Source organism: Ambystoma mexicanum, chromosome 8, assembly GCF_040938575.1.
Source record: "Ambystoma mexicanum isolate Mex_15411 chromosome 8, UKY_AmexF1_1, whole genome shotgun sequence".
NCBI lineage: Eukaryota > Metazoa > Chordata > Amphibia > Caudata > Ambystomatidae > Ambystoma > Ambystoma mexicanum.
Genome location: NC_090929.1, coordinates 637,025,123 through 637,048,838, shown reverse-complemented (window position 1 = coordinate 637,048,838; position 23,716 = coordinate 637,025,123). Strand labels below are relative to the sequence as shown.

General features: G+C 47.7%; 1 protein-coding gene across 1 annotated transcript in view; it reads left to right on the top strand.

Moving 5' to 3' along the window:
* The window catches only part of NOL9 (nucleolar protein 9), a 717,932-nt gene extending 695,055 nt beyond the window's left edge, over positions 1-22,877 (top strand). The window contains exon 12 of the mRNA XM_069610369.1: positions 22,519-22,877. Within this exon, the coding sequence (XP_069466470.1) occupies positions 22,519-22,644 (126 nt within the window). The 3' untranslated portion in view covers positions 22,645-22,877. The remainder of the gene's footprint in view (positions 1-22,518) is intronic.
* The last annotated feature ends 839 nt before the right edge of the window (positions 22,878-23,716 follow it).

The window sequence follows — 23,716 nt, the reverse complement described above, 5'->3', positions numbered from 1 at the left end:
CAAAGTGAGGTCCATCAAGTCCCTCCTCGGGATGATGTCTTCCTGCATCTACCTCATTCCCATGTGCAGGCTCCGGATGCGCCCGTTGCAAGAATTCCTGGATGCGCGCTGGATCCAGACGACGGGCAGCTTCGAGGAAAGGATCAAGCTCGACGAGAGTTTCCGACGAGCGATACGGTGGTGGGGCACCCGCGCGCATTTGACGGCGGGCATGGACTTCCAGACCCCAGCCCACCAGGAGACCGTGACCACGGATGACTCCCTGGAAGGGTGGGGAGCGCACACCGAAAATCTGCACGCAAGGGGACTCTGGCTCCCGACGGAGAAGTCCCTGCATATCAACGTCCTGGAGCTCCGTGCAGTGTTTTGGGCCCTCAGGTCCTTCCTTCCGTCCCTCAAGGGCAAGGTGGTGAGGATCTTCACCGACAACACCACCACCATGTTTTACATCAGGAAACAGGGCGGAACCAGGTCCCCAGCGCTGTCCAAGGAGGCGCAGGACCTGTGGCATTGGGCCGTTGCCCAAGGGATTTTTCTGGTGCCGTTTCATCTGGCAGGGATAAAAAACACCATCGCCGACTCACTCAGCAGGGAGCTGCGCTCGTGCCACGAGTGGGAACTACGGCAGGATCTAGTGGATCGCCTCTTCCGACGGTGGGGCACACCCCAGATCGACCTGTTCGCGACGGCGACGAACACCAAGTGCCGGAGGTTCGCCAGCAGGTTTCCCCAGACGAGGAGCATGGGCGATGCTTTCTCGTTCCCCTGGGAGGGCCTGTTCCTCTACGCGTTCCCTCCCTTGCCTCTGCTAATCCGGCTCGTCAACCAGCTCAAGAGGTCACGGTGCAGGATGATCCTCGTCGCACCTGCGTGGCCGAGGCAGATATGGTTCCCGGACCTTCTGGACTTGTCAGCGTCCCCGCCGATCAAGCTGCCGGCGGACGCGGATCTACTCTCCAGGGAAGGAGGCGCCATCCTCCACCACGACCCGAAGTCGCTGAACTTGCAGGCCTGGCTCCTGCAGCGCTAGAGTTTGGAGGACACGACATACCGGCCGATTGCAGAGAGGTTCTTGCAAAGGCCAGGGCGTCCTCGACTCTTAAATGCTACGGACACAAATGGAAGAGGTTCTCTGTCTGGTGCCACGCACAGAAGATTAACCCTCTACGGATTACGGCCCCCCAAGTACTGCCGTACCTGCTGACGCTGGCCAAAGCTGGTCTGGCACACGCGTCCATCAAGATTCATCTTGCTGCGATCTCCCGATACACCAGAACCACGGGGCGGACGTCCTTGTGGTCTCATCGTCTGGTGAAAGAGTTCATGAAGGGACTGTTCAGATCGTTCCCGCCGGTGAAGGCTCCGGCCCCGGCGTGGGAGCTCAACGTGGTGCTGACCAAGCTCATGGGACCTCCGTTCGAGCCTCTGCACTCGGCCCCGTTGAAGTTTCTATCGTGGAAAACAGCTTTTCTTGTGGCCATCACCTCCGCACGACGAGTGGGAGAGATCCAGGCCCTTTCCTGCAAGGTCCCGTACTTGACTTTCCACGACACGAGGGTAGTGCTCAGGACGCACCCCTCCTTCATGCCCAAGGTACCGTCGGACTTCCATCTCAACGAACCCTTGGTGTTACCTGTGTTCTTCCCGTCGCCTTCGTCGCCGGCTGAGAGGACTTTGCACTCGCTGGATGTAGCTAGAGCGCTGAAGTTCTACGTGGACCGCACGAAGGGTTTTCGGAAGACGTCACAACTCTTTGTGAACTTTGGACCTGTCAATCAGGGGAAGGCTCTCTCGAAGGCTTCCATTTCCAGATGGCTCTCCGGCTGTATCATGTACTGTCATCGGTTGGCAAACCGACCGCTGCCTGGCCGTCCGAGAGCCCATTCCACCAGAGCGATCGCAGCTACCACAGCGTTCCTTTCTGGTGTGCCCCTGCTGGACATATGCAGGGCTGCTACGTGGAGGTCGACGCACACCTTCACAAAGTTCTACTGCGTCGATCGGGATTCCAGGGAGGAGTCCAGGGTCGGCCAAGCAGTGCTGCGCAACCTGTTCGCCTGAGGTGAGCCTGGTGAGGAGGTAAGATGCTTAATGTTGAGTTTGATGTAATGCTTAATGTTGAGCCTTTGCCACCTCCCGTGGTTGTGCATGTGTGTACTGCTATGTATTCTTTATTCATGAGCATGTGAATCCATGCCAGACCCCATGCTGGAGAAGGAACAAGTTACTTACCTGTAACTGTTGTTCTCCAGCATGGGTCTGGCATGGATTCACATGCGAACCCTCCCGCCTACCCCTCTGCGGCTCTTCACTTGGTCATACTGCCACTTCACGTGCTTCCAAATCTGAAGATGGCTGCCAGAGGCGGTGCTTAGGTAGAGGGCAGTCATTGGCTGTGGTCAGTATGACGCAGAGACCAGTGATTGGTTATTACTACGAAAGACAGATCAGAAACGAAACTGATACTGGTTTTTTCTTTACCGAGGATTCCCAGCCTGACGACGGGGAATATTCATGAGCATGTGAATCCATGCCAGACCCATGCTGGAGAACAACAGTTACAGGTAAGTAACTTGTTCCTTCCCTGTTCCCTCCACACCGATACCCAGCGTGAACATCATGGTCACAGAGATATAGGAACAGGGCATAAGAAATTCTCCAAACATCTACGTGTTGCCCAAGACACCAGGAAGAAGTATGCAGATTGGCGTAGGGCGTTGGACCCCACATTTCAGGAAGGGGATAAGGTGTAGCTGGAATCTAAACACCTCAGGTGCCTTTTGGCGCCTTCTAATCTAGTATCCAGTTTCTTTGGACCTTTTAAGATCCTTCGTAAGGTCAGCCCAGTGGGCTTCCATCTCCAACTACCTGTCTCCTGTCATTGAATTCACCTGGTCTTCCACTCTTGGCTTCTTCCTGGGTACCTACCAGATAATTCTTGCTGCAACAGACTTGGATGACCTCCTCTTGCCCTGAAAGGAGAAGAACCAGAGTTAAAGTACCTGGTAGTTTGGAAATGGTACTCACCATGTGACTGGACCTAGGAACCTGCCTGCCATGTCCATGTCCCAGTATTGCTTTGCAAGTTCCATCATCTTCATCCTGGAACACCCAGTTCCTCATGCCTAGGGACAGGGCATGCAATCGTGTTTCTGCACTACTGAGGGACTCTACGGACTCACCATGCGTTCAGGTAAAATATCGTCTGGTAGTGGTCTAGTGTTTTGACCGCGCCATCGTCACACGCTCCACCCAACACCTGGAAGCCTCATCATCTTTGCTGGGACTGGGCCAGTTGCTTCCCAACGCTTCTTGCTTGTGGGTACGCTGTTGTCCCTTTTCCTTCCGTTCTCTTGTCCCTGTTTGCCACTCTTTGCCTCCTTTCCCTCTCTCGTCTGCCTTCCTTGTTCCGACTCCATTTGTTCCCTCCTGGAAACTCCTTGCCACACCATATCCCTTCTGTCCAGCTTCTGGAACGTTCTTGCTGCACCACATCTCTTCTGCCCAGCTTCTGGGCTCAACGGCTCGTCTGGGGATTTCTTCCCCACAGGGTTTCACCCTCCTTACTGAGCTGTCTCCTGGGGTGGGTCCGGCCAGTACCTGATATATTTCACTCTCCAATCTGGCCTCCCATATGGACACTCTATTTCTTCAAGGACTCTAGAGAGTAGCAGTTTGAAAGGTGAGCCAAGAACAGAGACTGAACAAGGGACCACCGCTGACACAGGCCTTTGTGAGGCTCTCAATACCTGGGGCTAAAACAGGAGATTCCTGAGATTACCCAATCTGTGGCTAACCAGGATGACCCCGAGTTTCCCTGCATAAATGCTCACAGTGGTCTCATCACTGAGGGTCCTGTCATTGGAGCTAATACAGAGTAAATCCCAAAGTCTCCTCCTCTAAAGGTTAACACTGGAGTTTTTCTCCCCGTCAAGGGTAAATCCTGCACGGAATCCATATAAATGAATGGAAAAACAAAACCGAATGGGATATTTATTCGAATTTCGGCTGTACAAAAATTACGAACCGTCAAAAATTTCGAATAGATATCCCATTCGGTGCTATTGTAGTGAACAAGGGAAGAGGGGGTTGCGCATTAGATCAAATTAGAAATGTCAGGGGGAGAAAAAAAAGTCATTTAAACGAAAATTACTTTTGTTGTTTTCTCCCACAGACATTTCTGGTTACCCGCACCTTTGTTCACTATAATAGCATTGAGGGTTGTGGATGTGTCCACCGCAACCTAAACAATAAAATGTGCCACCGTAAGGTAAGTAAGAAGGTCAGGGGTGCGGATAACCAGAAATGTCTATGGGAGAAAAAAATGAAGGACATTTTCATTTAATTGACTTTCGTTTTTTTTCTCCCCCTGACATTTCTAATTCGATCTAATCCTGGACAACGACCCTGCATGGCACTTCTGGTGACGTTACAGGCAATTGGGCAGTTTATGGCATCTGTCACAGCATATATCTGCCGGCCCAGTTTAAGAAATGAACAGGGTCTCAGGCCTGCAAGACTTGAAAAGGTCCAGCAAAGCATCCTTTGGGGACACACTGTGCCTCGGTTGTGTTGGCACTGTTCGCCTAATAATATGCTAGTTAGTGCTTTGAGTAAGTGGTAGCCTCATGGCCCTTCAGATGAAGGTGACCATCCTAGATACACTACTCCAGTGCTTCATTAGATAGACCCTTTTTACCCCTGACTTGGGTGGTCTTCTCCTAGACAGATGCCATTGTCACCCACATGCTCTTGTACACCCGACATAATCATCCCTTTACTTTGTGGACCTCCGGTTTGGTCACCCGTCATGGTAACCAGTGTCTATGGACTTGTGGTGAGACACCCTGATGCCCTGTTTCTCCATAACATTCTTCAGGGGACAGGTTCTTAATGTAAATCCATGCATTAAGCTTTTATTGGTTGCAAATGCATTATTTCTGCAATCTCATTTAGGAATTTGTACCTCCGCATGTTCCAGTGGTTTCTCCCCTTGTGTTGCCTGGGTCAGCACAACCAACTTCCACTTAAATACCTATGATCTTGGGCCAGCCTCTGGCTACAACTGCCATGCAACCCACTGTAGTTTTTAATGCGTTTGTGCTTCTCCTACTGCCCAGTTGCTCTGTAGTCTTTAAAGATCTGCTGGGACCCCCAGGTCCAGCAATTTCAGCTGCACCAGCAGGTCCATTGCTTCACCCTCTTCCTCCATCAGCCAATGCCTCCGTCACAGGTCAGGGTCTGGATCCCAAGCTCTGTACCATTAAGGTATGAGTTGGTTGGAGTTTCTAGACCTCCTCCTACCTCATGCCATGCACTCAGAAAAGGGGCTTTTGGTGGTCACGATATCCACTAAAGAAGCAAAACGTTCTGGCATTCCTTTGCATTGTGACTGGCTAGCAAACGCACAGAAGGTGTAGCCGAAGCTACATTCAGTGTCTCCGGTCAATAACAAATGAAGGAGATAATGCTGGGCTCTTCAGGAAAATGTTTGACCCCAAACCACTTTATTCAGTTGTGGCAATAACTTCAATAAAACCAAAGCCTCCCTGTCCGTCCCAGGTTTCTCTTTCCTTACCAAGGAGGACATGGTCTTGGAAGTCTGATGTAGTCCATTTCTGGCCTTGCTGGTGGATGGTAGGGGTCAGCAGGGGAACCTGGTTCTGCCACAAGCCATGTTGAAGCTTGGCATGGGGCAGTTTATGAAGCATCCCATGGCTACCCTCATTGTGCCACATGTGTGAAGGTGTTTGTCCCTTTGTCCCTTTAGACTTCTCTGTCCCTTCAAGGGAATCGAGGATCAGCGATTACCACAGAGCTCCTCTCACCCGGATGCTGAAATCCAATGTTAAAGTACTGTGATGGGTCAGAAATGAGAGATGGACACCAGGGTTTTAAGCTCTTAAGTAAAGACATTTTAATTAAATAAAAAAGGTTTGTTAAAAATGCCTCTCGAGCCTTATGTCTAAAGAGCAACTACCCAACCGAAGGACTAAAACGAAAAGCCGTCCTTGTGTGCAAAACAATTTATCCTGATCCTCAGACTTATAAACAAACAACAAAAGGTCCAAGGTAATGTCTTCAACTTGATGTTTGAAAAAAAAGTGTTAAAAAACAAAAGTATCGGAATTGCACAAAAGAAAAATGTTCTCCAAGGTAAAGGATCTATGGACCCAGAAGGGGGTATCCTTTCCCTGGATGTTTGAACAGGATGGCAAAATGTCTCTTTAGCTAACTGTTCCTTGGAGTCTTTTAACAGACTCTCAAAGTTCTTGTTTGACTAAAAAGTTCTGTTCAAGTAAAAAGTTCTGTAATAGACTTTTTTTGTAAAAGATCTTGTTAGATTACCTGGTATACTTCCCTGCCAGGAATCTTTGTGCAGGCTTCAGCTGCCTGGTAAACTCGCCTGCCAGGACTTCTGATATGCCTCACAGTTCCTCGATATACCACAATAGCATATTCCATGTAGTACTTGGTATATCTACTTCTGATGATTCTTTATTCAAATATGCTCAATCTTCTTCACTTTTGCATTTCATGCATCTGTACTTGATTAAAATTCACTTTTAATCTTTGTCTTGTCAGAAAAAAGTCTACACTGGCTCCCGGTTGCTTCACGGATTACATTGAGATCCATCTGTATCATCCACAAGGCTGTCTGGGGCCGGGGACCACACTATCTGCAACTCTGTCTTATTCTATTCCTCCTCTAGACCTATGCGCTTCTCTGCCACCAACTCCTAGTGTGTAAAGCGTTTAGCTAAACAGAGGTCAGGAGGTCGACCGCTTTTCTCAGCTGGCTCCCTTCTTTGGAACAGCCTCCCTCTTCGTCTTTAGCAGGACTTTCTTAAATTCCAGAAGATCCACAAGACCTTCTGCTTAATCCCTCTCCTTCTGCATCCACGGCGCCCTGACCTCCCACACTGAATCGCCCCAGCTTCTGCCTATCCTCAGCACTTGCCTCGGCACACCATCCACCCTTGGAGGCTCACACTTACCTTACATTGCACTTCACCTGTTGCTCACCCATGAGCACCCAGCACCTATCCCATTCCCTCTCCCTTTTGCACTGGCATGTTCCGAACACTCACAAGGCATAGTAGGTTTGTCCCTCCTGGCCCCCCAACTGTATTTAATATTTTGTATGTATTGTTTGTTTTCTGTTTGAAACAGTATTTACTTCCCGTATAAGCGCCTAACAAGCTAACAATAAATAAATAAATTCAAACATTCTTTTTAATGAATCTTGCCTTGGCTGTATTCAAACAAACTTTATCTTTGCATATTTTCTGCATCAAACATTTTTCTTATTGGCTGTTGAATTTGTACTTTACTCTTAAATGCATTTAAACAAACTTTGCCGTTGTATACTTTCTGCATTAGCACTCTTGTACCATTCAATCACTCTTTGGCTCTTTTGTTGGCACGCCCCGGGGTCTTGCATGGCTCTCGGTGCACTCACAGGCCTTTGCCAGAGTCTTCAACGGTGCTCGTGGTTTTTCGTAGTAGCCTCTTCCTCTGCTTTGCAGTTTGGGGTATGCAGACGCCTCACCTGTATCCAGTGCCGCTCTTTGATCACCTGCCAGCTTTCCCTCACGGCCTGGAATGAAGAAGTGACCCGGCCTCCAAGAGCGTCTGCACTGCTCTCGGCTTCTCCATGGGCTTCCTCGCTCACATCCAGCATCGCCCTCTCTTTTCTGGTAGCCTTCTCTGCTTCGCCAGCCTTCTCAGTGAGTCCTGCCTTCAAAAGCCTTCACAGATATCTGAGCTCCTCTCAGCACAGCTTGCTGCGCTTCCCCTTCTCTGAATTTCAACGCAGTTGCCATTTTTAAATGTCCCACTCATGACGGGTGTGGGAAAACAACTAGTATGCATGTTGCAGTTCAAGCTCTGCAAATTAACAAGGGGGGTCCTGGGAGTCCCTCTGCCAGACATTAGTACTGGTTACGAGAGCCTTACCCAGATTCTTTAGCTCACTAACTTTCACAGAGGAGAAATATCCAAAACATCAGTCTTTGTCCTGCCGTAGGGCAGTCCAGCACGAAATGCTAGGCAATTTCCCTCAGAACAAGAGTACCAACAGCAACCCCAGACACGTGTTTCTCGATGGACCTCATTAGTAGGGTGGAGCTGTGCCTCTTTAAGAATAGTGAGCAAAGGGTCCACGTCTGGATTCCCCTAGTAACTTAGGGTGAGAGCCAAATGTGGACCCCTTGCTCACTATTCTTAGAGGCACAGCTCCACCCAACTGATCAGGTCCAACCAGACCGAAACATGTGTCTGAGGTTGCTCTTGGTACTCTTGTTCAGAGGAGAATTGCCTAGCATTTTGGTGCTGGACTGCCCCAGGGCAGGACAAAGACTGATATGTTTGGGATATTTCTTCTCTGTGAAAGATAGTGAGCTAAAGACTCTGGGCAAGTCTCTCGTAACCAGGACTAATGTCTGGCAGAGGGACTCCCAGGGCCCCCTTTGTTAATTTGCATTAGTGATTCATACCACTAATGTAATTTTTTTAATACACAAAAGAGTCCATTCAGACATTTTTATGCTTTTACATGGGGAAGGTGGTGAGAAGCGTGTCATCCCAGATGCCCACTTACTTATACGTCCCGTCCTTTCCTCCATACTGTAGGGGTGTTCATCGCAAGGGACAGAAATGGAACCCTTCACATAAAAAAGCCTTTCCCCTTTACATTTAGATGAGAGTGGAGGTATGGTACTAGGAGCATTCACTGCGCTGACTCCACCCTCCGGCGCCTCAACCAGTCCTCTTTCCTGCAGTAACTGGAGCAGTCCTACTTCACTGCACTAGGGGTTGAGGCCTTCTCCCTCGTAACCGCACATGCCTGCTTTTCCCCCTTCCAAATTTTTTAAATGTATTTCTTTTCTACAATTTCACTGGCCTCCGGTGCCTCGCCTCAACGGCGCATGTCGGTGCAGGCAGGCTTCAGTCGGTGCCCTTCTTGTGACAGGTCGTTCCCGACATCAGATTCACACGTACTCTACCTCCGGTGCCTCTGTGAAGACCCCGGTTGGGAAGGTTGTTCCGGATGCAACGCTCTCATCCCGCGGTTATTAAAAAATTATCTCACCAGGTGGAGGGAGCTTTTCTCCAGATCACAGCCGGAGAAGCTAAAAGAATATGTATGCATGAAATCTAGGCCTCAGGGAAGTACTTTATTCGACAAAGCACCCCGCAAGTTGATTACTTTCCAGGGAAGACCCCAAGTGGGAGGGATCATACAGATACTAGCACCAGACACGGGCCTGAGGCTCCACGAGCTACCGGTCTTCGGATTGAGGGTCTAAGGATCCTGCTGGGTCCCGAGCTGAGACACTGCAAGGTTCTGGTGCCGGGAACACTCCAGAGGGGAATTGCTCTAAGACCGGGTCTAGGCCTGAGGGGGCACCTATATGCAAAAGCTCTATCGGGCGCAAGCCCTCCAGGTCCACAGCTGAGGTCCAGACGAGTACTGAGCCTCTGCTCGAGGGCAAACAGGTGCCTGTTCAAGCAGGTACGTCATCGGACATAAATCCCATGCTTTCCTGCTCAGCCAAACAAAATGGGGGCTCCATGGAACATAATGGCACCGCATACGAGGCGCAACCGCTCCAACCTGAGACCATGCAGGGCAGTGCACCATTCATGCCAAGGCAAGAATTCACACCTATGGTCGAGTGGACACGCATGCACACCCCTCAGATGACGTGGTGCATGGCTTGCTCTGTACCTTCAATATCGTTGCCCTACACAGAGCCAAGCTACATTCAGGCCAGACAAGGGTCCAGCAGGGCTCAGCTCAGGCTGCCAGCAGCACCAGATCACGCTACCACGCGCTCCCACGGCATGTGAGGAGCAGTACTTGAGAAATTCATGAGCTTCATAAAGTCCCAGCAGATGTCTGGAATTTTAAAGGGCCTCATTAAGGAGATGCCTCTTCCGCTACCGATCCGGTACTATCACAGGCCCCGGTGCAAGCTCAGACTCCCCAGGTCCCGATTCCAGTGCCGCCTCCAGCTCCGGTGCAGGAGCCTCAACCGCCTCCCCCGAGTGCAGACCCGGTCCCACAAGTGAGGCCCCTCCCTCGGCCCCACAGATCATACCGTGGATTCCAAGGCAGAGACTGACCCCAGGGTAGTGATCAGGGGAGAGCGAATCCAGTGGATACATATGAGGATGACCACGCAGAGTGGTCCACATCTGCATGGGCTTTCCATGACAGGCTGGCAGGGTTAGCTGAATACCTGGATATCCCACAGCCGCAGCAGGAGCCACCTTAGGTGGGTGTACTGGCTGAGGTCTTGACACTCTGAGCTTCCACCAGGTCAGGTATACCTCTACAGAAGGACGTTAATGCTTTTGCCAAAAAAGGGCTAGACCAAGTCTCATACTACGGAACCTACAAACAAAAGGCTCAATGCCAAGTATAGGCAAGCGCAGGGTGACAACTTACTTTTGTCCGCTCACCCTCCGCCCGCTACTCAGTAATAGCAGTGGCATCAATGTATTTGAGGTCACAAGCGTCTCTTCCTTTAGCACTACCACATCTTTGTTGGCAAAGGAGGACAGGACGCTCGAAGCCTTCGGCAAAACGATCTACCTAAATACTGGTCTATACATTAGCCATGCTAATGTGGATGCCATGCTCGCAGCTGCCAATCGCTGCTTATCGAGAGAATTCGCTGAATTCCTCCCAGAGCTGCCTTTGCGCAAACAGGCAGCGCTAAAATCGGGCTTGGCTTAAGCCAAAATGGTCGCTCAGGATATCATGGAGGCAGCAGTGGCCCACATAGATACCTCTGGTAGGGCTATCTGCATCGCCACTGATATGCGCCGCTCAGCCTGGATGAAGGCCACAAAGTTCAACCCTGACGTTCAGGAATGAATTATGGACCTTCCTTTCGAGGGTGTGTACTTCTTGCACTCCTCCATGGATGAGGAGCTTAACATGGTGTTAGCACAAGTGGAAACATGGGGTGCTTAAAAAATAAAAAGGACAGTCATTCATTGAACGGGACACAGCGCACGACCCGTTCAATGAATGAGATTCCTATGCAGAGATAGCCGCCATGGTTGTAGAAGGCAGGCCTCCATATGTAGGACCCTTCCATTACCATGGCAGCCTGGAACAGCGAGCGGCAGGGAAGCTGCTGCAGCGGCGCTACCGGCAAGTGGAGCAGCAGAGGGTGAATAGATGAAAAAAAAAAATGAAAACTGGAGGGTGTGGGGGGAGGAGATGGCTTCCTGCGGCGGGGGAGGCAGCCTGCAGGATCTGTGGAATGCAGGCTGGGATCCGAGGTTTGAGCCTGCGATCCGTGTAACCTGATTGGGAATTGGCTTTCAATTAGCACCAGGGGCGGGGCCGCATCCAGACAGCTAAATCCTTAGCGATTCTGGCTGGGCAGGTGCTAACTAGGTCAGACAGAGGGCTAACTTTTGGAGGGTTCAGGTGTTTTCAAGAGCACAGACCGCATCAGCCCGACAGGTCACCCAGCCTGCATAGGTGCAAGCAGCAACGAACCTCAAACAAGGGTTTTTCCCAGTCCCCCTGCCAAAGACTAGCCTCGTAGGGGAGAAAAAATAATGAGGAGGGCTTCCAGTCCACAGCTCTCTAGTGAGGGGCAGGCTTGCCATTCAGACATGGCGTGCACTCTTTGCAGACCCATGGATCATCTCAGTGGTCTACAGTGGGTTCCTGCTCCCTCTACCCTCAGTCCCTCCATTCTCTCCCCTCCTTTTACAGATTGGGACTCGCACTCTTTTATCAGGAATCTCCACTCTCATCAGCATCAGAGCAGTCGGCGAGGTGCCCCCCTATCAGAGAGGGTTGTGCTTCTATTCAAGCATTTTCGCGATTCAAAAAAAAGAAACGGGAAGGCCTGAGAGTGGTTCTCAATCTATCTTTTCTCAACCTATATTCTTCAAACCTATACCTATACCTCTTCAAATATTCAAGATGGTCACACCAACACTGATTGCAGAGTCTCTGTGTGGGGGGGGGGGAGTTGGATGTCCTCCCTGGATCTCAAGGATGCTTATCTCCACGTCCCGATTTGGCAGTGTCACCATTCTTATCTCAGATTCACGGTTATGGGGAGCCATTTCCAGTGCAAGGTACTTCCATTCGGTTTGAATTCAGCTCCTTGGGTCTTTATCAGACTGATGAATGCAATAGCTTCCATTCTCAGGACAGAATGGCCGTACCTGGACGACTGGTTTATCAGAGCCACGTCTCCAGGGGTGGTTCAACTTACACAACGTCTCATGGACATTCTGTAAGAGCTGCGGTTTTCGATCAACCAGCGCAAATCTCGGCTGAAGCCCACACAGTCCCTGGTCTTCCTGGGCCTGCTGTGAGACACGCAGCAACAAAGGATTTTCCCTATACCAGAGAGGATCAATTCTTTGAAGACGGCCATGGGGCACTTCCTCAGCAGAGCGACTGCCTGGTGGTTCCAGCACTTGTTAGGGATCATGGTGACTTGCCTACTAGCGGCCCATTTATCAGACTCAAAATGGGGAGAATTCAGTTGCACCTGGTAGCCTCGTTGAGCAAAGTGACAGACTCTCAGTCCACCACAATCACCATACCAGTGGATCTCCGCCAGGATCTGTTGTCTTGGAAGCAGGAGTGCAACCTTAACGTAGGTATGCCATTTCTACAACCGACTGTGCCATTGACGAACACAACCACATTAATCTCTGGAGGACTGGGGGCCACCCTGGGCAGCCACTCAGTACACGGTGCGTGGATATGCAGGACCAAGACAGCCACATAACCTTGCTGGAACTGAAGGCAGGGCATTCCTACCACTGGTCACGAACACAGCAGTCTATATTCAGACAGAAAGTTCCACATATATGTATTTCATCAACAAGCAGGGGGGAACCAGATCCCTACCCCTCTGCAGGTTGAAAATCCAGATTTGGGAGTGGACTATCTCGCACAGTATCCATCTGACAGCGGTCCATCTTCCAGGGGACAGCAATGTGGAAGGAGACGGACCCAGCAGACTGGGAGAGGACAATTACGAGTGGCAGTTATGTTCCCACGGTCTGAGTGCCATATTTTGGGGCCATCCGGAGGTGGACCTATTGGCCATTGAGCACAACATAACATGCCATCAATTTGCATCCTGGATGGTCAGCGGCGGCAGCTCTCTGGGGGACGCCCTTCATCTGCTGTGGAGCCACCTTTGGGCATATGCGTTCCCGCCAACTCCAGTAATCCAAAGAGTCATGCGCAAGATATGAGAGGCGCAGGGCCTTCACTTCATCCTGGTGGTGCCTCAATGGCCAGCTAGTGTCTAGTATTCAGATCTTATGAGGCTGGCGTCTCAAGGGCTGATTCCTCTTCCGATCTCAGGAGCACCCCTCCTCACACAGCAAGAAGTGGTGGCTCACCCGTCTCCAGAAAAGCTAGCCCTAGCGGCCTGGTTCCTGAGAATGTAACTTTGCAGCTGTCATAGGAGACTTTGCAGATCATCCAAAAGCCAAGAGCGACTCAACCAGGAGTCAGTATAAAAGCAAGTGGATAAGGTTTTGTTACTGGGCAAAAAATGGGGGATAGACCCCTTGGCTTATTCCCTTGACCATGTTCTGTCTTTCTCGGCTCCCCTCACTAATTCAGGTGTGCAGGAGAACATGTTCTGCACTGATCTGGCAGCTATAGGGGTGTACAAAAATTCAGACTGCATGTCATACTCCACTTCCAACCCGATGGTTAAGAGGCATCTTGCGGGCCTAACAAGGTTATACCCTCCGGTCAAGCGCTCAAACCCGGCCTGGGATCTCAATGTGGTGTTAAACCCTTTTGTGCATAAGCCTTTCGAACCCATGGCTACGACTGATATCAAGCTAGTCACCATAAAAATGGCGCTGCTGGATGGGCTTGCGTCAGCACACGGAGTCTGTGAAATTCAAGCACTGGTGGCTTTGGAACCATACACCATGTTTCACAGGGACGAAGTGGTCCTCCTCACCCATCCGTCTTTTCTTCCAAAAGTCTTTTTGTCTTTCCACCTGAACATGGAGATTGTCCTTGCAAAATGTTTTCCCAATCTGCAATCAGACGCGGAGAGGGTCCTGCACTGTCTAGATGTGAGGAGAACGCTGAAGTTCTACCTGGACAGAACAAAGGAGTTTTGTATATCCAACACCCTTTTTGTCACCTTTGGGAATCAAAGCCTTCATGTCAGGCCTCAAAAGCCTCCATAGCAAGATGGATGGTTACTGCTATCCAGTAGGCTTACAAGGAGCAGGACGACGAGTGTCCAGCAAACCTACATGCCCATGCCATAAGGGCTAAGGCTACCGCTGTGGCCTTCCAAAAGCATGTAACTTGGCAGGCCATCAGCAAGGAAGCGACTTTGGCATCACTGTCTGCTTTTTGCAAGCATTATTGTCTCCACAGCAGTGCAGGGTTGGATGCTGAATTTGGACAAGCAGTGCTAAAGAATCTATTTGTGTAAGGTTATAGTCATCTCTCCTCCCAAAGGGCTAAACATCAGTGGTAATTGCCCATGCAGTATGGAGGAAAGGGGACGTCATGTAGGAGTAATTAGAAGTTAGTCACTGCAGTGACTAATGTACTCCTAGTCCATAGTCCCCTTTCCTCTATACGACCCTCCACCCCTCTGGCCACCAAAAGTAGTAAGTCAGTAGCTTAATCTGGCCGACGTGTAAAAGGGGATTGGGGTGAGGCGCCGGAGGTTGGAGTTGGCAGAGCACATGCTCCTGGTAACACGCCTCCATGTGCATTTCAATTTAAAGGAGAAGAGCTTTTTTATGTGAAAATGGGTTACTTTCCCGTCCCTAGCAGTATAGAGGAAAGGGGACTATGAACTGGGAGTATGTTAGTCACTACGGTGAGTAACTTAATTTCTCACCCCTTTGCCAATGGCCTGTGACGAAGGGGCTACCACAAGCGGTATTATGCTGGCCCGCAAGTGATTTGGGAGAGTATCCTCTGGTTATCCCGCCATGTCGTAGCAGCGACTCGTCACAGTGTAACTGTGTATGCTCTTGCCCCTTCAAGAGCAGCAGGAATCAGCGGTCCTGCAGAGCTGGGAGTGTATGCTCACTCTGCTCCCCTTGCACGGTGCAGTAATTACTCCTAAATCTGCCCAGTGAAAAGGGGGGCGATCTACTAGGTCAAGGATTCTCCGAGGCAGTCACCCAGCCCTCTCACTTCTGAATTGGGCTGTGCAAGTCAACTCTGGGCAAGGCCCATTAGAGAGAGGACTGCCCGGGGAGAGTAACTAGCCAGCTCCAAGTCCCGCCTCCGATAGGAAACAGTCTTGAGGGGTGAAACAGACCAGCCAGTCCCTATGCCAGCCACTTCAAAGAAGACAGAATTTAAAGATGGCCGACATGGTTCTTGAAGCTGCAGTCCTGCAGACCTTGCAGACCCACCCAGGTCAAGACAATTATCACTGTCAAGTTCCCTATGCCAAATCAGCACACCTGAGTTCCCTTAACACAGAGAGGCAGGATGCTACTATATAGCATACTATATAGCATACCGCCGGCTAGTGTATACACAATTGGGGTGATATCTGTGCCTTTCCCCCTTTTGAGGGGAACCAGACGTGGGTGCCCCCTGTCACCACTGCTTTTCGCAATAGCAGTGGAGCCCCTGGCTGCAGTCTTCTGAGAATACCACACTCATAGAAGGCGGAAACTACATAATCATTGGGTGCTGCTGTCACTGTATGCTGACGACCTGTTTGTTGTATGCTAAAATTCCTGCACAGAACTTTTCCACGCTGATGCAAGAGGTGCGGCACACATTCTGGTCTCCAGAACAGCTACGATAAGACCAAACTCTTCCTCCTTCTTGGACAGTGCCATGTATGTGGGAAGTGTTGAATACCTATGTATAATGGTGGCGAAGTCGCCACAAGTACTCCACAAACTTAATTCAAACGCCTCTTGAAGGTAATCTGGACCAAGGCTCGTAAATGGGTGAAATTGACACTGACCATGATGGCACACATAGCCCTTATTAAAACAGTAATCCTTCCGAAATGTCTGTACCTCTTCACCAATGTCCCCATACAGTTACCACTGATGTTTCACACTGAAATTAAGGCAGTCTTGTCCTATTTAATATGGGGAGGAAAGCAAGTCAGATTAGCTTGGTACATCCTTATGCTACCTTATAAATACGGGGGCCCGAATGTCCCTGATGTGGAGGACTATACTCTGGTCGCTATAGCACTGCATGTTAATCCATGGTATAACTCCCCCCCTACCCCTCCTTTAAGCATCTGCAATGGCTCTTCATGCTCTTCCACTCATTGGAATCGACATTACTGACAGAGCCAAAGAGACCAACCGAGGAAACTGTCGTGGTGGGGGTGACGGTGCATCACAGACACAACCAACCGTCACTATACACATCAAGTATATTCCTGGGAGAGCACTACTTAGAGAGGGATTGGTGACCATAGACAACCTATCTACTGGGGGGCTCTTCGTCCCAGCCCCGAGAATACGATTAGTGGCCGCTAGCCCCACTCACACAGGAACTCCATAGGAGAATCAGAGGAGAAATGGCAGAGGCATTCCCGACATTCCCCCCCACCCGAGCTGCCAGCATCCTGATGACACTAGCCAAGTGATCTGTACTCCCACAGCTATACCATCTCTTTGCATCGCAATCTCGAGGTTCCTGCTTCGGTTGTTCTATTTTCCACCTCAGCACGGGTTTGTTCCCTTCCTTCAATGCTCTTTCTACTTTTTCTAATGCATTCACGCTATCAGTGCGATGTTCCGCGTTATTCCAAGATTCTTGACCAAGTTCCCACTCTTGTGAAATGTCCCTCCACATAGCCTCTCATACCTTATGATTGCTACAATTAGTCATCAACTTGTCCTTCGGCTGTTCCTCTTTACAGTGCTCAAAACCACACTTGATAGCCAACCTTCCAGGATCATCATAAGTTTTACCATGGTTTCACTATTTTTCTGTTCCCGGGTGGCCAAATGGTGTCTAGAAGATATTCTGTTCTCCTTCACTATAAAATGCTTGTCCAGCTTTAGCGTACGTACATCAAACGCATTTAAATAATGGCTTTCCGCTTCTGTTGGTTCAGGAAGCTTTTTGAATATAATTTGCCATTAATGATCTAGGCAATGATATAATAAGTTATTCCTGTCTGATGCGAATGTGGAACAGTACACCCCAAGAATCTATCTTAAAAAACCTTCTTTCCATTCAAGCCACTTTATCACAGGGTCCCCTAGAGATTGGAGAAAGAGTGAGGGTCCTGGGATGTTGGCCATTTTTCAATAGTTCTACAGTCAGTGCACGTGATGCTGGACGATACTACACTGTTGTCTCTCTGTTGACCATGAAATACTTGTGTATTTACAGAAACAGTGACTGTTAGGGTGCCTTCCTTGTACCGGATCTCATGTAGATTTATAGGATATACTATGGCTCTTTTTCAGGCCACATCCATACTCCCTTTTACAGCTCCCTGCTCCTCAATGCACCTCCTGGAGCCTCCATCCTGGCTGCTATTGTCACGAACCCTGATACGGATACTCAAGCCATTGTAGTCGCTGGTCCACTCCCTGACAGTGTTGTGGGAACAGACTCGATGTTGGCCAGCATCTTGGTTGCTGGACAATGTCACTGCTACATGGACAAGTCTAGTGGTGCCAGCGTGTCACGTCGCCACATCTCTGATCCTTTCTTTGAAATAAGGGCTAATTTCAGTGTCACTAATCGCCACAGATTATCATGCCTTCATTTGGCCGTAGTCGATGGATGTTTCAGGTGGCTGCGCTTCATATCCAGTCTTCCAGAGATCCAGCGTGCACGTTGTAGGTCCTTTCGGGCTGGGACTGCTGCTCCTCGCCACATCTACACCAGTGTTGTAAAGATGGGTTGTGACACAACCGGTATTATGAACACCTTTATTCAAGTTTTACGTTACAGCAGCCAAAACTTCAATGTCTGCCGTCCTTCTCAGCTTTCCCTTCTCCAACCGCTTCCCATTCAGATCCTTGTTCCTTCTCTCTCTGAACCTTCCATTCGCATAACATTCTGCATTTTTCCTGTGCTGTCAATGTTCATGTTTATTTACAAGATCAAGAGATAACGTGCATAGCAGGGCGCAAACCCTACATGAGGAAGGTCTCTGTTACGTACAACATAGTTGCAGAATGGAGATAAGATGGAAATGTGAGAGCTTAGAACAAATGGGAGGTCGATCTGGGGAACGGAGAGAGAACAAGGAGTGGGGAAGGCATGCAACTAGACGAGGCGTAGATCACTGAACACTAAATACAGGCTCATTCACTTCAAATATCACCATCAGTTGTATTACACCTCTGTGAAAATTAGGATGTTTGATCTCACTGCATCTGGGGCCTGTCCAAAATGCAAGATGGATGACGCTGATTTCTGGCACCTGGCCTTTGTGGGGGGGTGCCCCTCAGGCAGATCCTGGCGTGATGTCATAACCGAACTGACTGACATTGTCCCCGCTGACGTTCCTCTTGACCCAGTCACATGCCTGCTGGGTCTACCCCTTCCCATTGGTAAATCCCTTAGTATAATAACAAATCTGGCACTTCTACTGGCCCTAAAACAAATATCCCTGTCATGGACGCCGTCCCTACCTCTCAACCCCCCCCCCCTTCTCCCCCTTTGCTGAAAGCCTGGTTTGGCGAATGACTATGTGCGTACAATAGTGAAACCTATGGCACACTGATGCCTGCGAGATCGTGTCCTAATAATATTTGATCGGCATTTGCAGTAAAACCGTTGATGAGACCTGTGGTGCCTCGCCTCCACCCCTGTGAAATGAAAGACTGACACAGCATGAGAGAGCGACTGCCGTGCCCGGCAAACTCTCTGTGCACTTCAACTTATTGTTAGGGTGGGGAGGGGGCAGGAGGGGTATCTATGTCTAGTGCTGTAGCATTTGATGGTCAGTTTGGTACTATTATGCTTTTGATTTCAAGTTGCTGTGTATGGTCCTTGCTTTGTCAATACAATTAAAGGAAATTAAAAAAAGTGCACTTCCCAGCGGAACATCCCTTGATCATGGGTATTTGGTCAACCGCATCAGATTTCTTGCATGTACAATGCCATTCGTTTCTACCATGTGGCACCCCCGTTCATGGTGGATCACTCCACCATAAGTAATCAGTCACTGCCTGGTAACTAATGTCTCACAGGGCATTCCCTCCAGCATTTAGGCAAAACCAAGCCTTCTGGTCTTGTACAATTCCATTTGTACCAACCAACAATGACTTCTTGCTCCTCAGCTGCTTTATATCAGTAATCATGGCTGTGGTGCTGCCCTGTTTTTGATGAGCCTCATGCTCATAAGAAAGAAAAATATTCTCTGGATTTACACTGGATTAGATATAAGGCCTGCGTACGCAAATGACATTTTCTACAACATTATATATACCCTTTGTGTGTTACTAACCCTGTTTAACCTGTAATGAACAAAAGGCTGCTCCTACTTATCATTTTAAGATATACAGTGGATAAGCCTGCTTTCTGTAATATCTTTTTCTGTACTTGTTTATGATGATAAAGTATTATTTTTAGCTCAGTGTGGACATTTATTTAATCAAGGTACGAGTTCTGAGTCGTGCCTTAGCTGAGAAAAACAGCTGCTCTAGCTAAACAGAGAACAAAAAGAGAAATCAAAACCTGCTTGTGGTTCCATGTCAATATCTCGCCTGCAAAATGTCAACATGGAGGTGATTTTGTTTTCATGACCCCCTACAATACTTTCCACAAATATTCTAGGAGGAGTGTCATTTACGATTCTAAGTTCCAATCTTGAAATATTTGGGGAAAGTGTTTGATTTTAGTCAAAGTGCAAATTTGGGGAAAAGTTGCCCCATGTGACATGTTCCTTAACGCGATTTTCACTGAATACCCTGCTTGTGTATGACATCTTCGGGCACTGAATTCCCCACACCAGGAGATCACTACAGTGGTAAATGGTGCAATATAAATGATTGTTACATTTATATTACAATGCCAACCTTCTGGAACTGTGGGCAGTTCTTCAGACCTTTCTGTCTTTGATTCAAGACAGACCAATTCTAATACAAATACAAATGGGAACTCTTTTGAGAATTCTCTCGAGGGAGGCTCACAGATCTGGCACTGGGCCCTGCTAAGAGACATTCTGCTGAGGGACGCCAGATCGTTTCGCCGACTCTCTCACCTCGCTAGGGCTGATTTGTGTTGTAGGGCAAAACATCTGGGGGGGTGGGGAGGATAGGTCCCCCAGATTTTTTTTTAACATTTCTTTTTTTGTTGATCATTTGGGTGCTCAAACTGGAAGAGCAGACACTATAAGCAGTTGTCTCAGAATAGTACTAGAGCTGCTCTTGTGAAGTACTGCAAAGCATTTGTGTAGAACATTGTAATTCAAGTGCAGTTCTCTTTGTCATGGCAAACAATAGCCACATTTTCCTTCCAGGGGATTCCCTTTTGAGGCCCTCATAAAAATCTTCAGAATTGTATCCCGCCAATTTCGATGGTTTCGTGGAGAATCATGCAACTGAAGAATTCAAACACCAGCATTATACTTGTAGCCCTGACTTGGCAGCACGAGAGGTTGCACACAAACCACCTTATCCCTATCAGTGGCATCAAACACTGCACTACTGTACAGACAGGATCTCCTGTTGAAAATGGGTGGCAGCTAGTTCCATCCAAGCCTTCAAATGATTAACTCAACCGCTTGATTGTTCTTATTGATTGTTCTTATTCTGCTGCAAGATGGTATAACATTCTTGAGCAAGAAAACATTCCTCTACAATGACTTAGTAGAAATGTTGTCCATGTCTAGTGTTCAAAGATGTACATCGATCCTTGTAGTTGAAATAAATGCAATACTACAATACCTTCTATAGTCGGGTAAGTCAGTCCTTCAGTGATCTTCTGTAAGAGTTCCCCAGTGAGTTAAACCACCATACCCATAAAGTCCTTTAAACACGTTTGTTGGCCTGATTCTAGTAGCTAAAGTTTTCCTATATGGCATGAACAGTCCCCGCCCCCACCCCCACGTTCTCCCTCCCTCCCTGTTGGAATACCTTCTGCTTGAGAGGATAATGTGATACTTTCAGCTCTGGACCTCCTATTAGCCTATGCTCATAATGGATTTGCAGCAACCATTCTGAAAGGTGGCTTTTCTGGTTGTGATAACTTTGTTGAGGTGACTGGCTTAACTCCAAATGTTATCTCAAGTCTGATTTGGCATTTCTCAGAAACCAGCAGCTCTCACAGTGCAGCCTCCTTTCACCCCAAAGTGATTTACTGTTTCCTTGTAAACCAAGCCATTGATGATGAAAATCCCTTGATTAATGAAATATTAGTTTCTAGAACTCTTACTTCTACATCATGGTTATCTTCATTATAATCATAACCATTCCCACCTCTTCCCCCTTACTCACAAATTATAGTTGTTTAACTATTGGGAAACGTACCCTATGCAATATCACTGCAAAAGTATGGAAGGCTAACCGGCACTGCGGTGCATGCTGGCAGTTATCATAAGTGTGCTCCCAGGAAGTTAGCTGGATTTCTTTTTTCTTCTATCATATATTCTAGTGATTACATGCCAGTCAAAGGATGCTCTGCTCATTGTTTTCCTTTCTCTTGGTAAACTGTGTTCCAGGATCCCAGCATATATGATTATAATGTAGATACCCATGATGGATGGAGAACGCAAATTAACAGCAATTTCCCCTTCTGAATAGCCTGTAGAAGGATGAGCACTTGCTTTGTGGTAATCCTGAAAAAATGAATTCCCCCAAACCTCTTACCGCTCCCTGAAGTCCACCACTTTGTGAATTTTACCTATTGGAGTTTGCTGCTGTCTTACTCCATTCCCAGCAAGAATTGGTCACTAGGATAGTTTGTGTCTAAAGGTATGTGTAAGCCTAGCTTGATACCGTTTCCTAACAATTTGCTCAGAGATTTGTACCACAAGTTGTTGTTGGCAACATGGTGACCATAAACCTTTGAAACAAAGGTCCCATTGATGTATCAATGATTGTTTTTGGGTCGAGGGAGGGCAGGGAAGGAAGCATTTGTATTTTCAATAGAAATTTGTCTTAAAGCGCAACTACCTGGTACAGGGGAGCCAGGTCAGTCATTTTTGAAATGTTTCTAAAGAAATATAAATTTGCATTTGTTCGGTTTGGTTCTCGGCACTTTAAAGTATGTTGTATTTTAACAGTAGTCATTAATATTTCAAAGTAGTTTTCCATTGGTTTCTGTTATTTTAGCTTGATTTTAAAATTACTTTTATACCAGTATAAGATTAATCTGCATCCGACCAGAATAAATTATGAAGAATGATCCAACACATTTTTTAGCAGTACTTTGACATTTGCCACCTTGCAGACCTCAGGTAATGCTAGCGTGCTCTGTTTTTTGTCCTCCTTGCAGTATTAACATGAAATGCAAAATATACATATATACACACGCATTAAAGTCCTTTTCATATTTATCTTTTATAGCCTGGAGTTAAAGACGATGTGCCATATGTAACGACTGAATACAATTTTGAAATTCTTGGTGCTGGGAAGATCAAGCTAAATAAACAGCTCAAGAGGAGAGAACACCAACGATCGTCAGCCCGATGAAGACTAATCATATGACTCCTGCTATTTTTTTTTTTATATAACATGGAGTGGATGGAGGAGTTTCTCCACACTCACTGCTTATGTTATAATCATGGAAACTGGACTAAAACCTCATTGAACAGAATGGGATGCAGCATACAGATAAATCTGCCATATTTGATATCTTTTTGTTAACTATTAAATTTGCATTATGTTGGTGTGAATTTATGAAAATTAAACTTTTTGTAAATGTGTGAGCATTTGTATGGGAGTTGTAAAACCCAACTGCCTCTGCCGAGGGTTGTAATTTTGTGTAATATTGACTTTAGACAGGAAATGCCTTTTCCTTTAGAAGCATGTTTACCACTGTTAAAGTTATAGTCAACATCTCACACGCCCCCAAGCCTATATGCTTCCATTCATGGAAGAATCGAGACAATCTAAATTCAATTAAGTAATGTGTTTAGAACTGGAGTTAATACACACCAGGGAACATCAAACTGAAACAAGCTTTACCACACCAATGGAAGAGATCAGCATACCAGGTATTCGATTTATTTGGTTGAAGAATGTTTTTCCATCAGGAGTTTTCAATTATTTTCATCACAATCGAATGTGTCAAGATGTTATTCACTATACAGTGAATTGGTCAACACTAAGCAGAAGGTGAAAATATTGGCAGCCACCATTGAAGGTTTGGAGAACTGCCATAGCAGTTAAAATGTAAGGGTATGGGGCATAAGAGGGTTTCTGTAGGAACAAACCTTAAATATGGGATAATTAATATTTGATGACCTCTTCCCTGAGATTGTCCAAAAAGTAATAGATTTGAAAGAGTACATCGGGTGAGCTCTATATGACATGGTCCAGTAACTCAATCTAGAGATGTTATTATGAAGTTCCATTCATTTAACACAAAAGATGAAATTCTCCATGCATGGAGGGAAATGGGCTCCATCGCGTATATGGGCCACCCGATAATCTTCTTTCAGGAGCATGCCACTTTGACACTCCAAAAAAGAGAAACTGTCTGAGTGATTCCAGAGAAGCTCAGGCAAACAAAATATAAATTGACTTTTCCTTTTTTCATTGT